This window comes from Oncorhynchus kisutch, linkage group LG11 (assembly GCF_002021735.2).
Source record: "Oncorhynchus kisutch isolate 150728-3 linkage group LG11, Okis_V2, whole genome shotgun sequence".
Classification (NCBI taxonomy): Eukaryota; Metazoa; Chordata; class Actinopteri; order Salmoniformes; family Salmonidae; genus Oncorhynchus; species Oncorhynchus kisutch.
This window is the reverse complement of record NC_034184.2, coordinates 7,509,096-7,526,611: the sequence shown is the minus strand read 5'-3', so window position 1 is coordinate 7,526,611 and position 17,516 is coordinate 7,509,096. Positions and strand designations below refer to the sequence as shown.

The 17,516-nt window shown below is 44.9% G+C and overlaps 1 protein-coding gene across 1 annotated transcript in view; it reads right to left on the bottom strand.

Annotated features, from left to right (window-relative positions):
• LOC109879687 (neurabin-2-like) overlaps window positions 1-17,516 on the bottom strand; it is a 43,725-nt gene that overhangs the window by 9,207 nt on the left and 17,002 nt on the right. Inside the window, exons 3-4 of the mRNA XM_031835229.1 lie at window positions 949-1,081; window positions 27-147 (exon numbers count right to left, since the gene is read on the bottom strand). Of these exons, the coding sequence (XP_031691089.1) occupies window positions 27-147; window positions 949-1,081 (254 nt within the window). The remainder of the gene's footprint in view (window positions 1-26; window positions 148-948; window positions 1,082-17,516) is intronic.

Genomic DNA, 17,516 nt, shown 5'->3' with positions numbered 1-17,516 from the left:
GGAGAGGCCACCATTTTGTGACATACCTGCCGTCCCTGTGCGCTGCTCCTTTATCGGTGACCGTCTTGACAAAGATGCCCAGTTTCTCCAGGCCCATGTCTGCCCCCGCCCCCATCCCAATGATACTGATACCAAGCCCATCACCATCTGAAGACACAGTGGATATAGGAGAAATACTGTATGAAGAAAATACAATCATAGTTATCTTAATCCATGATGAAAATGAAATGCCGTTTTGTTTCATAATTGCTTTTCAAATCAATGTTTTCCTGTTACAGTCATTTTACCCTATGTTAACATCCTGTCAATGTGAAGATGGAGTGATTGAGAATTCCCATTTAGGAGGAGCGATAACTTGTGGGCAGATGGAGTGATTGAGAATTCCCTCTTGGGAGGAGGGATAACTGGAGGGAAGATGGAGTGATTGAGTATTCCCCACTTGGGAGGAGGGATAACTGGAGGGAAGATGGAGTGATTGAGAATTCCCCACTTGGAAGGAGGGATAACTGGAGGGAGGATGGAGTGATTGAGAATTCCCCACATGGGAGGAGGGATAACTGGAGGGAAGATGGAGTGATTGAGAATTCCCTCTTGGGAGGAGGGATAACTGGAGGGAAGATGGAGTGATTGAGAATTCCCTCTTGGGAGGAGGGATAACTGGAGGGATGATGGAGAAATGATGGATTCGTGCTAATGGGGATTGATTGTATGATTTGTATCTCCATTCTCTTGAGACACTCTTCTTTAGAGTACTGTGAAATATAAGTATGGTGAAGAGGAGTTTTCTTAAATGGGCAATCTGGGAATGATCTTTGTTGTTCGAATCCCAGATTGCCACATTAAGGTTATGGGGATTACTGAATCCCAGATTGCCACATTAAGGTTATGGGGATAACTGAATCCCAGATGCCACATTAAGGTTATGGGGGTAATTTGGCTTAGGTGTACCTTTCTCCAGCGCAACGGGGAACATATCGAGCCTCTCCACCCTCTTCTCCAGCTCGTACTCGGCAGATGCAGCCATGGGGTCGACGTCCTCGTTCCGACGGTCATAGTCCTCGTTGGGGTAGGTGGCAAACACCTGAGAGATGGACCGGTCACAATGAAGTTTATTACAAAACAGTTTATTCAGACTGATTTTACTTAGGCTAGGTGTCTGATTGATTGACTGATTGATTGAGAAGTAGTTGCATGTTTATAATTCAGGATGTCTCTGTCCATGTGGGAAGAAGGCCTTAGATCCAATATGTTCAGATGGGTGGGTGGAGGTAGGACAGAGGTGACAACATAGTGTTGTCTTTAGTGCATTACACTGACACGTCATTCACCTCTAATAATGAATACAAACCATTTCCATCACCAAATTTGCCTCAGTCAGAGCTTGCTTTAACTACCAAAGTGCTACTATATTTTAGTAACAGGCCTCAAATAAACCCCCGTATAAAACAAAGCACCTCTCATAGAATAGATAGTGGCCCATTTCAGAGCAGAGATTCCCACATTGGCCCAGCTCCAACAGCATAGGTCCATCCCAAATGACACACTATTCCCTACATAGTGCACTGCTTTTGACCAGAGGCCTATGGGTGGTACACTTTATAGGGAATGCGGTGCTATTTGGGACGTGGACCATGACAGTTTACATAAGCACCTTCAGCATGCTAATGCAGGCCTGGCCACTGCAGCTGCTACACACACACAAGGAGAGATGGAGCTGCCAACATGGCTTAACTGTAAAAGCCTTCTCAACCACAGCCACTCTCCTCTTTGGTCTTCCAGGGAGGGTTAATATCCCTCTTCCTCCATGTTAAACTGTCTTTACGTTAATATCCGTCTTCCTCCATGTTAAACTGTCTTTATGTTAATATCCCTCTTCCTCCATGTTAAACTGTCTTTATGTTAATATCCCTCTTCCTCCATGTTAAACTGTCTTTATGTTAATATCCCTCTTCCTCCATGTTAAACTGTCTTTACGTTAATATTCCTCTTCCTCCATGTTAAATTGTCTTTACGTTAATATCCCTCTTCCTCCATGTTAAACTGTCTTTACGTTAATATCCCTCTTCCTCCATGTTAAACTGTCTTTACGTTAATATCCCTCTTCCTCCATGTTAAACTGTCTTTATGTTAATATCCCTCTTCCTCCATGTTAAACTGTCTTTATGTTAATATCCCTCTTCCTCCATGTTAAACTGTCTTTATGTTAATATCCCTCTTCCTCCATGTTAAACTGTCTTTACGTTAATATTCCTCTTCCTCCATGTTAAACTGTCTTTACGTTAATATCCCTCTTCCTCCATGTTAAACTGTCTTTACGTTAATATCCCTCTTCCTCCATGTTAAACTGTCTTTACGTTAATATCCCTCTTCCTCCATGTTAAACTGTCTTTACGTTAATATCCCTCTTCCTCCATGTTAAACTGTCTTTACGTTAATATCCCTCTTCCTCCATGTTAAACTGTCTTTACGTTAATATCCCTCTTCCTCCATGTTAAACTGTCTTTACGTTAATATCCCTCTATGTTAAACTGTCTTTACGTTAATATCCCTCTATGTTAAACTGTCTTTACGTTAATATCCCTCTTCCTCCATATTAACCTGTCTTTATGTTTGCGAACCTTTCTCATTTTCTTACTCTAGATCTATTTGTGCCTCAGAGTAGTCAGTTCAGACATACACAATATCTCTTTGCTTGATCAGTGCTCTCTAAATCACATGGTCTCTGTCTCCGTAGCAACCGCACAGTGAAGTGCTTGTCAAATTTGACATTGCCCCTATGATTCAATCAACCTCCCCCTGAGAGAAGTAGATAAGAGTATTATCTGGGTTTTCATACACGATTGAATACTAGGAAGTTTGAGGTGAGACACATTTCTTTGACTGGGTCAAACTGTATCTAGGTCTGTGCAGTTGGATCAAACATTTTCCAATAGAACACTAGGAAGAGAAGGCCTTGCATCAAAGCAGCCATCGTACAGTACATACACTGTTGATGACACTTCCCATGGCCATATAAATGCCAGCTCAGAACTATACAGTCCTGCACACACACACACACACACACGGCCTAAACCGGTAAACCTCTGACTGGTGTAGACCAATGGCGTGGGTTTGGCATATGGTCTTAATGGGTTGTGTGATTTAGGTTGCCTTTGTATTTAGGCGGATTAGGATAATATGGATTATAGGCAGACAAAAAAATATGTTTTGCATGAATGGATGTAGCCTGGCATTAACAGAGGGGTATTCAAATCTTACCCTATGAGGTACAGACTGGTATTCTGTTCTACCTAATAATTAATTGCACCCAGCTGGTTTCCCAGGTCTAAATCCCTGATTAGAGGGGGAAAATAAAATAAACTAGTGGAACTGGCTTCGAGGTCCAGAGCTGAGTTTGAGGGCATTAGCACATCAACAGTTAAAACAACTGAAAGTGGTCATACAAATCTGTCTTACTCTCTGTTACTCTGTGTCCAAAATAGCACCCTATTCCCTATATAGTGCACAACCTTTAACCAGAGCCCTGTCTGTTTGTGTCTGAAGCGCCACCATAGCACTAGTAGACTTGGCCTAACGGCACAAATAGAGTTCTCAATTGCTTTTCAAAAGTAGTGCACTACATAAATAGGTTGTAATTTGGGACTGTCTCACATGGAAGTTCGCTCCTTAAGTTTAATGATCAAGAGGCCACAGCTGGTGGGCCTTCCTACCCCCATTTCATGGCCTTGTGAACAGATACCAATGTATTAAAACATGTAGGAAACCCTACATCCATATGTGTCTGTACTACCTGTCTGTGTTGGGCTTCAACTCTGCACACTGACTGACAAGGCAAACACACACAAACACACTGACTGACAAGGTAAACACACACAAACACACTGACTGACAAGGCAAACACACACAAACACACTGACTGACAAGGCAAACACACACACTGACTGACAAGGTAAACACACACAAACACACAGACTGACACGGCAAACACACACACAAACACACTGACTGACAAGGCAAAAACACACAAACACACTGACTGACAAGGCAAACACATACAAACACACGGACTGACAAGGCAAAAACACACACACTGACTGATGAGGCAAACACACACAAACACTATGCTGACAAGGCAAACACACACAAACACACGGACTGACAAGGCAAACACACACGCATACACACACACTGACTGACAAGGCAAACACACAAACACACGGACTGACAAGGCAAACACACAAACACACGGACTGACAAGGCAAACACACACGGACTGACAAGGCAAACACACACACAGTGACTGACAAGGCAAACACACACAAACACACTGACTGACAAGGCAAACACACACAAACACACGGACTGACAAGGCAAACACACACACACACACACTGACTGACAAGGCAAACACACACAAACACACGGAATGACAAGGCAAACACACACACACACACGGACTGACAAGGAAAACACACACAAACACACAGACTGACAAGGCAAACACACACGCATACACACACACACTGTCTGACAAGGCAAAAACACACACATTGACTGACGAGGCAAACACACACAAACACACGGACTGACAAGGCAAACACACACATACATACACACACACACACTGACTGAGAAGGCAAAAACACACACACTGACTGACAAGGCAAAAACACACAAATACACGGACTGACAAGGTAAACACACACACTGACAGACAAGGCAAACACACACACACACACTGACTGACAAGGCAAACACACACACAAACACACTGACTGACAAGGCAAACACACACACACACATTGACTGACAAGGCAAACACACACAAATACACGGACTGACAAGGTAAACACACACACTGACAGACAAGGCAAACACACACACACACACTGACTGACAAGGCAAACACACACACTCACACTGACTGACAAGGCAAACACACACACTCACACTGACTGACAAGGCAAACACACACACACATACTGACTGACAAGGCAAACACACACACTCACACTGACTGACAAGGCAAACACACACACACATACTGACTGACAAGGCAAACACACACACTCACACTGACTGACAAGGCAAAAACACACAAACACTGACTGACAAGGCAAACACACACAAACACACGGACTGACAAGGCAAACACACACAAACACACGGACTGACAAGGCAAACACACACAAACACACTGACTGACAACGCAAACACATACAAACACACGGACTGACAAGGCAAAAACACACACACTGACTGATGAGGCAAACACACACAAACACACTGACTTACAAGGCAAACACACTGACTGACAAGGCAAACACACTGACTGACGAGGCAAACACACACAAACACATTGACTGACAAGGCAAACACACGCATACACACACACACACACTGACTGAGAAGTCAAAAACACACACACTGACTGACGAGGCAAACACACACAAACACACGGACTGACAAGGCAAAAACACACAAACACACGGACTGACGAGGCAAATACACACAAACACACGGACTGACAAGACAAACACACACAAACACACGGACTGACAAGGCAAACACACACAAACACACGGACTGACAAGGCAAACACACACAAACACACGGACTGACAAGGCAAACACACACAAACTGACAAGGCAAACACACACACTGACTGACAAGGCAAACACACACAAACACACGGACTGACAAGGCAAAAACACACGCATACACACACACACACTGACAAGGCAAAAACACACACAAACACACGGACTGACGAGGCAAACACACACAAACACACGGACTGACAAGGCAAACACACACACACACACATACATACACTGACTGACAAGGCAAACACACACACACTGACTGACAAGGCAAACACACACACTGACTGACAAGGCAAACACACACAAACACACGGACGGACAAGGCAAAAACACACAAACACACGGACTGACAAGGCAAACACACACAAACACACTGACTGACAAGGCAAACATACACACACACACACACATTGACTGACAAGGCAAACACACACAAATACACGGACTGACAAGGTAAACACACACACTGACAGACAAGGCAAACACACACACAAACACACTGACTGACAAGGCAAACACACACAAACACACAGACTGACACGGCAAACACACACACAAACACACTGACTGACAAGGCAAAAACACACAAACACACTGACTGACAAGGCAAACACATACAAACACACGGACTGACAAGGCAAAAACACACACACTGACTGATGAGGCAAACACACACAAACACATTGACTTACAAGGCAAACACACTGACTGACAAGGCAAACACACTGACTGACGAGGCAAACACACACAAACACATTGACTGACAAGGCAAACACACGCATACACACACACACACACTGACTGAGAAGGCAAAAACACACACACTGACTGACGAGGCAAACACACACAAACACACGGACTGACAAGGCAAAAACACACAAACACACGGACTGACAAGGCAAACACACACAAACACACGGACTGACAAGGCAAACACACACAAACACACGGACTGACAAGGCAAACACACACAAACACACGGACTGACAAGGCAAACACACACAAACTGACAAGGCAAACACACACACTGACTGACAAGGCAAACACACACAAACACACGGACTGACAAGGCAAACACACACGCATACACACACACACACTGACAAGGCAAAAACACACACACACGGACTGACGAGGCAAAAACACACAAACACACGGACTGACAAGGCAAACACACACGCATACACACACACACTGACTTACAAGGCAAAAACACACATAAACACACGGACTGACGAGGCAAACACACACAAACACACGGACTGACAAGGCAAACACACACACACACACACATACATACACTGACTGACAAGGCAAACACACACACACTGACTGACAAGGCAAACACACACACTGACTGACAAGGCAAACACACACAAACACACGGACGGACAAGGCAAACACACACAAACACACGGACTGACAAGGCAAACACACACACACACACACATACATACACTGACTGACAAGGCAAACACACACACACTGACTGACAAGGCAAACACACACACACTGACTGACAAGGCAAACACACACACTGACTGACAAGGCAAACACACACAAACACACGGACGGACAAGGCAAACACACACACACACACACTGACTGACAAGGCAAACACACACAAACACACTGACTGACAAGGCAAAAACACACACACTGACTGACAAGGCAAAAACACACACACTGACTGACAAGGCAAACACACACAAACACACGGACTGACAAGGCAAGCACACACACACACACACTGACTGACAAGGCAAACACACGCATACACACACACACACACTGACTGAGAAGGCAAAAACACACACACTGACTGACGAGGGAAACACACACAAACACACGGACTGACAAGGCAAACACACACAAACACACGGACTGACAAGGCAAACACACACACACACTGACTGATGAGGCAAACACACACAAACACACGGACTGACAAGGCAAACACACACAAACACACGGACTGACAAGGCAAACACACACAAACACACGGACTGACAAGGCAAACACACACAAACACACGGACTGACAAAGCAAACACACACACACACTGACTGACAAGGCAAACACACACAAACACACAGACTGACAAGGCAAACACACACGCATACACACACACACACTGACTGACAAGGCAAAAACACACACACGGACTGACGAGGCAAAAACACACAAACACACGGACTGACAAGGCAAACACACACGCATACACACACACACTTACTGACAAGGCAAAAACACACACAAACACACGTACTGACGAGGCAAACACACACAAACACACGGACTGACAAGGCAAACACACACACACACACACATACATACACTGACTGACAAGGCAAACACACACACACTGACTGACAAGGCAAACACACACACTGACTGACAAAGCAAACACACACAAACACACGGACGGACAAGGCAAACACACACAAACACACGGACTGACAAGGCAAACACACACACACACACATACATACACTGACTGACAAGGCAAACACACACACACTGACTGACAAGGCAAACACACACACGGACTGACAAGGCAAACACACACAAGCACATGGACGGACAAGGCAAACACACACAAACACACGGACTGACAAGGCAAACACACACACACACATACATACACTGACTGACAAGGCAAACACACACACACTGACTGACAAGGCAAACACACACACTGACTGACAAGGCAAACACACAAACACACGGATGGACAAGGCAAACACACACACACACACACACTGACTGACAAGGCAAACACACACAAACACACTGACTGACAAGGCAAAAACACACACACTGACTGACAAGGCAAACACACACAAACACACGGACTGACAAGACAAACACACACAAACACACGGACTGACAAGGCAAACACACACAAACACACGGACTGACAAGGCAAACACACACAAACACACGGACTGACAAGGCAAACACACACAAACACACGGACTGACAAGGCAAACACACACAAACTGACAAGGCAAACACACACACTGACTGACAAGGCAAACACACACAAACACACGGACTGACAAGGCAAACACACACGCATACACACACACACACTGACAAGGCAAAAACACACACACACGGACTGACGAGGCAAAAACACACAAACACACGGACTGACAAGGCAAACACACACGCATACACACACACACTGACTTACAAGGCAAAAACACACACAAACACACGGACTGACGAGGCAAACACACACAAACACACGGACTGACAAGGCAAACACACACACACACACATACATACACTGACTGACAAGGCAAACACACACACACTGACTGACAAGGCAAACACACACACTGACTGACAAGGCAAACACACACAAACACACGGACGGACAAGGCATACACACACAAACACACGGACTGACAAGGCAAACACACACACACACACATACATACACTGACTGACAAGGCAAACACACACACACTGACTGACAAGGCAAACACACACACACTGACTGACAAGGCAAACACACACAAACACACGGACTGACAAGGCAAGCACACACACACACACACTGACTGACAAGGCAAACACACGCATACACACACACACACACACTGACTGAGAAGGCAAAAACACACACACTGACTGACGAGGGAAACACACACAAACACACGGACTGACAAGGCAAACACACACAAACACACGGACTGACAAGGCAAACACACACACACACTGACTGATGAGGCAAACACACACAAACACACGGACTGACAAGGCAAACACACACAAACACACGGACTGACAAGGCAAACACACACAAACACACGGACTGACAAGGCAAACACACACAAACACACGGACTGACAAAGCAAACACACACACACACTGACTGACAAGGCAAACACACACAAACACACAGACTGACAAGGCAAACACACACGCATACACACACACACACTGACTGACAAGGCAAAAACACACACACGGACTGACGAGGCAAAAACACACAAACACACGGACTGACAAGGCAAACACACACGCATACACACACACACACTTACTGACAAGGCAAAAACACACACAAACACACGGACTGACGAGGCAAACACACACAAACACACGGACTGACAAGGCAAACACACACACACACACATACATACACTGACTGACAAGGCAAACACACACACACTGACTGACAAGGCAAACACACACACTGACTGACAAAGCAAACACACACAAACACACGAACGGACAAGGCAAACACACACAAACACACGGACTGACAAGGCAAACACACACACACACACATACATACACTGACTGACAAGGCAAACACACACACACTGACTGACAAGGCAAACACACACACTGACTGACAAGGCAAACACACACAAGCACACGGACGGACAAGGCAAACACACACAAACACACGGACTGACAAGGCAAACACACACACACACATACATACACTGACTGACAAGGCAAACACACACACACACTGACTGACAAGGCAAACACACACACTGACTGACAAGGCAAACACACAAACACACGGATGGACAAGGCAAACACACACACACACACACACTGACTGACAAGGCAAACACACACAAACACACTGACTGACAAGGCAAAAACACACACACTGACTGACAAGGCAAACACACACAAACACACGGACTGACAAGGCAAACACACACACTGACTGACAAGTCAAAAACACACACTGACTGACAAGGCAAACACACACACACACACACACACACACACACGGACAATACTTTCTCCTCCAGAATCAAGAGATTTACTTCTTCCTTATATGGATTATCCCACTAAGAGTCAGACTCACACTGATTATCTAACATGATGCCCTCATATCATCCCTGCCTCCCTCCATCTCCCTCCATTCATCCATCCTGCCCTCTCTCTCTTCCTACCTCCATTCAATCAACCAAGAAAAACTGCAGAAACTTACGGTTGACTAAGGTAGCCTGGGGCAGGGCTGTGGGAGGCTAGGAGAGGCAGGGAAAGCTGGGGCAGGGCTGAGGGCGGCTAGGGGAGTCTGGGACTGGGGAGGCTGTGGCAGGGCTGGGACAGTGCTGAGGGAGGCTGGGGCAGGCTAGGGAGGCTGGCACTGGGGGAGGATACATGCAGCACTGCACTCTCCTGGTGCTTCAGTTGTGACAGATAGTAGGTCACAGTGGCTAACAGATGGCCAGGAACACCCATCCCTCTATCCCTCCCTCTCTGCCACCAGCTGACTGACTGGGATGCCCTACAAAAGCTCTGTGTAGCTAGTAGCTAAACGGGAAACCACATATTCAAATTCCCCAGCAAGTGACAACCACCTTTTTTTACAATGTAGTTTGCCTATCGTGAGTTACTGACAAAAACACACTAATGACTAGGTTGGCACTATAGAGATATATAGAGGCATGCCTTCTGCTATTTTTTCCCAACAATTACCACAATTGCTCCTTGGCAGCACCCCAAATGGCACCCTATTCCCTATGGGCCCTGGTCAAAAATAGAGAACTATCTAAGGGATAGGGTGGCATTTGGGTCACAGGCCTCGGCTGGGAGGGATGTGGTTGGATAACAGTGTGGTCAAGTGGTTACATCCTCCCAGTAGAAAGCAGTAGAAAGTTCCTCCTCTTCTTGCTTTCCCAAAAAACAAATCTAAATTTGGCTAAAGTCAGAGTTAGGCTGGGTGGAGGTGGTGGTGACGAGTTCACGGTTTCACACCAAAGGAGGTGTAGAGGTGGTGGTGATGGGTTCTATGGTTTCAAACAACAGGAGGTGTAGAGGTGGTGGTGATGGGTTCTATGGTTTCAAACAACAGGAGGTGTGGAGGTGGTGGTGATGAGTGAGGTTCTATGGTTTCACACAACAGGAGGTGTGGAGGTGGTGGTGATGAGTGAGTTTCTATGGTTTCACACAACAGGAGATGTGGAGGTGGTGATGAGTGAGGTTCTATGGTTTCACACAACAGGAGATGTGGAGGTGGTGGTGATGGGTTCTATGGTTTCAAACAACAGGAGGTGTAGAGGTGGTGGTGATGGGTGAGGTTCTATGGTTTCACACAACAGGAGGTGTGGAGGTGGTGGTGATGGGTGAGATTCTATGGTTTCACACAACAGGAGGTGTGGAGGTGGTGGTGATGGGTGAGGTTCTATGGTTTCACACAACAGGAGGTGTGGAGTTGGTGGTGATGTGTGAGGTTTTATGGTTTCACACAACAGGAGGTGTGGAGGTGGTGGTGATGGGTGAGGTTCTATGGTTTCACACAACAGGAGATGTGGAGGTGGTGGTGATGGGTGAGGTTCTATGGTTTCACACAACAGGAGGTGTGGAGGTGGTGGTGACAGGTTCTATGGTTTCACACAACAGGAGGTGTGGAGATGTTGGTGACGGGTGAGGTTCTATGGTTTCACACAACAGGAGGTGTAGAGGTGGTGGTGATGGGTTCTATTGTTTCACACAACAGGAGGTGTGGAGGTGGTGGTGACGGTTGAGGTTCTATGGTTTCACACCACCGAAATAGCATGCTCCTCTCCACACAGTCTCTCCACAAGCTCTGCTGCTAACCTGTTAACATAACCACAGTGGCGTTTCACACACTTTTATAACACTCTCACTCTCTTCCTATTATATTGATTTTGTTCCATTTTTAAAAGTCTTCACTCTCTATACTATTTGCTCTCCCGCATGGGAGAATCAACGGTCCTGACTTCCTGATCCAGAGCTTCCTCCCCTTTGACCTTCTCCTCCAATGGGTTTTGAAAAGGAGGCGAGAGGTCACAAGGAATCAACGCAATGCAACGGAGATTCTCCCCATGTCAAATTGAAATGGCACTTTGGTAGTTGAAGAAAGCTCTGACTGAACTAGAATTATGGGGTGGAAAGTGGTACCCCACTGGTGAGATGGGGTGGAAAGTGGTACCCCATTGGTGAGATGGGGGTGGATATGGTACCCCATTGGTGAGATGGGGTGGAAAGTGGTACCCCATTGGTGAGATGGTGTAGAAAGTGGTACCCCATTGGTGAGATGGGGTGGAAAGTGGTACCCCATTGGTGAGATGGGGTGGAAAGTGAATCCCCATTGGTGATATGGGGTGGAAAGTGAATCCCCATTGGTGATATGGGGTGGAAAGTGAATCCCCATTGGTGAGGTGGTTGTCCCATTGCCATCTTCGCTCTAGACTGCCTGTTCTGAACAATCTGCTACTCTCAGTCTCAGAGCGTTTCATGTCATCTGTTGCAATTAACCCACTCTATGTGGGCTAAATTGGTTTTAGAGAGCTGGCATAATGAAACTGCAGCAGCAACAAGCATACCACAAAAACAGAGACTTAACGTCCCTCCGAAAATTACTCAGGCTGGCCTACCACCAACAAACACTCAATCTCCCACTAACTGTCTTGACGACAATTAAACCATAATCAAACTTCAACAACAAACTCAGCATGTATAACAGAGATTTAATGTCCCTCTGGGAATTATGTAAACAGTCCCTCTGAGGATATAGAACCCAAGTCGGTTAGGACATCTACTTTGTGCATGACACAAGTCATTTTTCCAACAACTGTTTACAGACAGATTATTTAACATATAATTCACTGTATCACAATTCCAGTGGGTCAGATGTTTAAATACACTAAGTTGACTGTGCCTTTAAACAACTTGGAATATTCCGGAAAATTATGTAATGGTTTTAGAAGCTTCTGATAGGTTAATTTACATCATTGGAGTCAAATGGAGGTGTACCTGTGGATGTATTTCAAGGCCTATCTTCAAACTCAGTGCTTCTTTGCTTGACATCATGGGAAAATCAAAAGAAAGCCAAGACCTCAGAAATACAATTGTAGACCTCCACAAGTCTAGTTCATCCTTGGGAGCAATTTCCAAATGCCTGAAGGTACCACGTTCATCTGTACAAACAATAGTACGTAAGCATAAACACCATGGGACCACACAGCCGTCATACCGCTCAGGAAGGAGACTCGTTCTGTCTCCTAGAGACACATACTTTGGTGTGAAAAGTGCAAATCAATCCCAGAACAGCAGCAAAGGACCTTGTGAAGATGCTGGAGGAAACAGATACAAAAGTATCTATATACACAGTAAAACGAGTCCTATATCGACATAACCTGAAAGGCTGCTCAGCAAGGAAGAAGCCACTGCTCAAAAACCGCTATAAAAAAGCCAGACTACAGTTTGCAACTGCACATGGGGACAAAGATCATACTTTTTGGAGAAATGTCCTCTGGTCTGATGAAACAAAAATAGAAGTGTTAGACCAGGGTAGCCTAGTGGTTAGAGCGTTGGACTAGTAACCGGAAGGTTGCAAGTTCAAACCCCCGAGCTGACAAGGTACAAATCTGTCGTTCTGCCCCTGAACAGGCAGTTAACCCACTGTTCCTAGGCCGTCATTGAAAATAAGAATTTGTTCTTAACTGACTTGCCTAGTTAAATAAAGGTAAAATAAAAAATAAATAAATAATGGCCATCGTTATGCTTGGAGGAAAAAGGGGGAGACTTGCAAGCCGAAGAACACCATCCCAACCGTGAAGCACAGAGGTGGCAGTATCATGTTGTGGGGGGCTTTACTGCAGGAGGGACTGGTGCACTTCACAAAATAGATGGCATCATGAGGGAGGAAAATGATGTGGCTATATTGAAGCAAAACCTCAGTCAGGAAGTTAAAGCTTGGTCGCAAATGGGTCTTCCAAATGGACAATAACCCCAAGCATACTTCCGAAGGTGTGGCAAATTGGCTTAAGGACAACACTGTCGAGGTATTAGAGTGGCCATAACAAAGCCCTGACCTCAATCCTATAGAACATTTGTGGGCAGAACTGAAAAAGTGTGGGCGAGCAAGGAGGCCTACAAACCTGACTCAGTTACCCCAGCTGTCAGGAGGAATGGGCCAAAAATCACCCAACTTATTGTGGGAAGCTTGTGGAAGGCTACTCGAAACATTTGACCGAAGTTAAACAATGTAAATACTAATTGAGTGCATGTTAACTTCTGACCCACTGGGAATGTGATGAAAAAGGTGAAATAAATCACTCTCTACAATTATTCTAACATTTCAAATTCTTAAAATAAAGTGATGATCCTACGATTAAAAGTCAGGAATTGCGAAATTTGTTTTTTAAATGTATTTGGCTAAGGTGGTATGTAAACTTCCGACTTCAACTGTAGATCTGCACACATTGAAAGGCCAAAAGAAATGGGTAGGAGTGAATTGGGACTGGACAACCACAAGGCTCCAGACTACAGTGTAATCAGGTTAGATTGACTGGTCTCAGGCCAAAGGGGGAGGTGGATAATTATTCCAAATCTTCTTAATGAAAATGAATCCCAGTTCCAGAAGAGAGTCCTGTCCTGTCTGGTCGTGCAGCCATGATGGATGGAGACAGAACCCTGGGATGCATGCACCAGTGGCATCCCGTCAACCTATTTTGAGCCACACCTTCTTAACAATTTTTATTTTATTTTTGAATGTTATTTCGGCTTTAATACATGTCACATATCAGTTTACAAACAATGTTTAAAAAAAGTAAGTCAATAAAGCTGCATACAAACATGGTCTCTTTTTTGCTTTCTTAAGTAAGGCAGCTCCAAAATGCAGGTGTTTCAGCCTAGCTCAGTGCTTTTTGCGGTGGTGGGGCAGCCAGCAGAAAATACAGACTATAGTGGTTGATAATGTTCTCTAGCTGCACTGTGATTGGCTCAGTGTTCTGTCACTCATGTGGACACTACGTCAACGCAAAATCTACAGGGAGAGCTCAAAAATTTGCTCCTTGGGAGCTGCAATAGCTTTACATTAGACGTGAATATCCAAAAATCCAAATCATATCCAAATCATTGGCCACAGATACAATTATAATGGACTGATCATGTCAACATCAAACTTTCAAAGTCTTAGCTAGCAAGCTAGACAAGCAGTCATCATTATGAATCAAGTCGACAATCTACTGGCAAATCTTTTTCAATTCTTGTCATATGAAAATGAATTAGATATAAAACGTATCGGGGCTCCTCGACCATTGGATATAAACATTAGACAACAAGTTGGAAATCGCAAATTCAACTAGGAGTGGTTTGGAAGGAATCGGTGGCTAACTGCAAGCTTTGCAAAGCCATCACTAGCCTGCTATTCAGTAGAGAGAGTGTGTGGTCCAAGTCTGGGTTTAAGGATCTCTTTTCCAAGTTTAAAAGGATAAACATTCACATGTAACACCATGGGCCAGAAATGGTTGAATACATTGGCATGCTGTCAATCCAGCATGACTTCTGCTGCATTCACAAAAACTGGAAACTCTGAATTGGGAAATCTCAGACTTCAGTGAGTTCAAGTCAACTGGGAACTCGGAAGAAAAACTAGCTCCGACTGGGGAAAATACATTTTGAATGGTCATCCAAATTGGAATTCCAAGTCGGGAACTCGGGACTCTTTTTATAGCCTCAACCTGAAGATCACTGACATCATGATTTAGCCTTGTTTTTTTCAGAGTACCCAGTTTTCTTGACAGCACCATAAATCCAGAGAATGCTGGACTTTGATGACAGAGTTTCATGACTAAATTTGCCCACAAGAATGACCACCACACCACCTTCCTTTTCAAGCAAGCACAGCTTCCCACAATAAGTTGGTTGAATTTTGGCCCATTCCTCCTGACAGAGCTGGTGTAACTGATTCAGGTGTGTAGGCCTCCTTGCTCGCACACGCTTTTTCAGTTCTGCCCACAAATGTTCATTAGGATTGAGGTCAGGGCTTTGTGATGGTCACTCCAATACCTTAGCTTTGTTGTCCTTAAGCCATTTCACCACAACTTTGGAAGTATCCCTGGGGTCTGTTTGAAGGTAGGCCTTGAAATAGATCTACAGGTACACCTCCAATTGACTCAAATTATGTCAATTAACCTATCAGAAGCTTCTAAAGCCATGACATAATTTTCTGGAATTTTTAAAGCTGTTTAAAGGCAGAGTCAACTTAGTGTATGTAGACTTCTGACCCACTGGAACAGTGAATTATAAGTGAAATAATCTGTCTGTAAACAATTGTTGGAAAAATGACTTGTGTCATGCACAAAGTAGTTGTCTTAACCGACTTGCCAAATCTATAGTTTGTTAACAAGAAATTTGTGGAGTGGTTGAAAAACCATTTTTAATGACTCCAACCTAAGTGTATGTAAACTTCCGACTTCAACTGTATGTACAGTATACTTTAGCTCAGAAAGTAATACTGGGTGTATGTTGTGAAATAAGCTGTTAGTAGCCCATGTGCCATGTGCCGTAGCCTACTGTTCTGACTTGGTGGTGCACATGCATGTCATCAGAAATGTCATCATCAAATATTTTAAGAACTTTCATTGCCTGCTTATCTTCATTCAAAGACTCAATCAAGGACACTCTTACTGACAGTTGTGGCTGCTTTGTGTGATGTATTGTTGTCTCTACCTGCTTGCCCTTCGTGCTGTTGTCTTTGCCCAATAATGTTTGTACCATGTTGTGTTGATACCATGCTGTCTTGAGCACCGACCATCAAACCAACCATCTCTCCACCCTACCATCGCTCCACTATCCATCCCTCCCTCTGTCCTACCACCCTTCCATCCTACCAACCCTCCATCCCTCCACCCATTTATTTTACCTTTATTTAACTAGGCAAGTCAGTTAAGAACAAATTCTTAATTACACTGATGGCCTAGGAACAGTGGGTTAACTGCCTTGTTCAGGGGCAGGACAACAGATTCTTACCCTGTCAGCTCGGGGATTTGATCTAGCAACCTTTCGGCTACTGGCCCAACGCTCTAACCACTATGCTCCCCTACTATCCATCCATCCATCCTACCATGCATCCTACCATCCCTCCACCATACTATCCCTCCATCTGTCCATCCA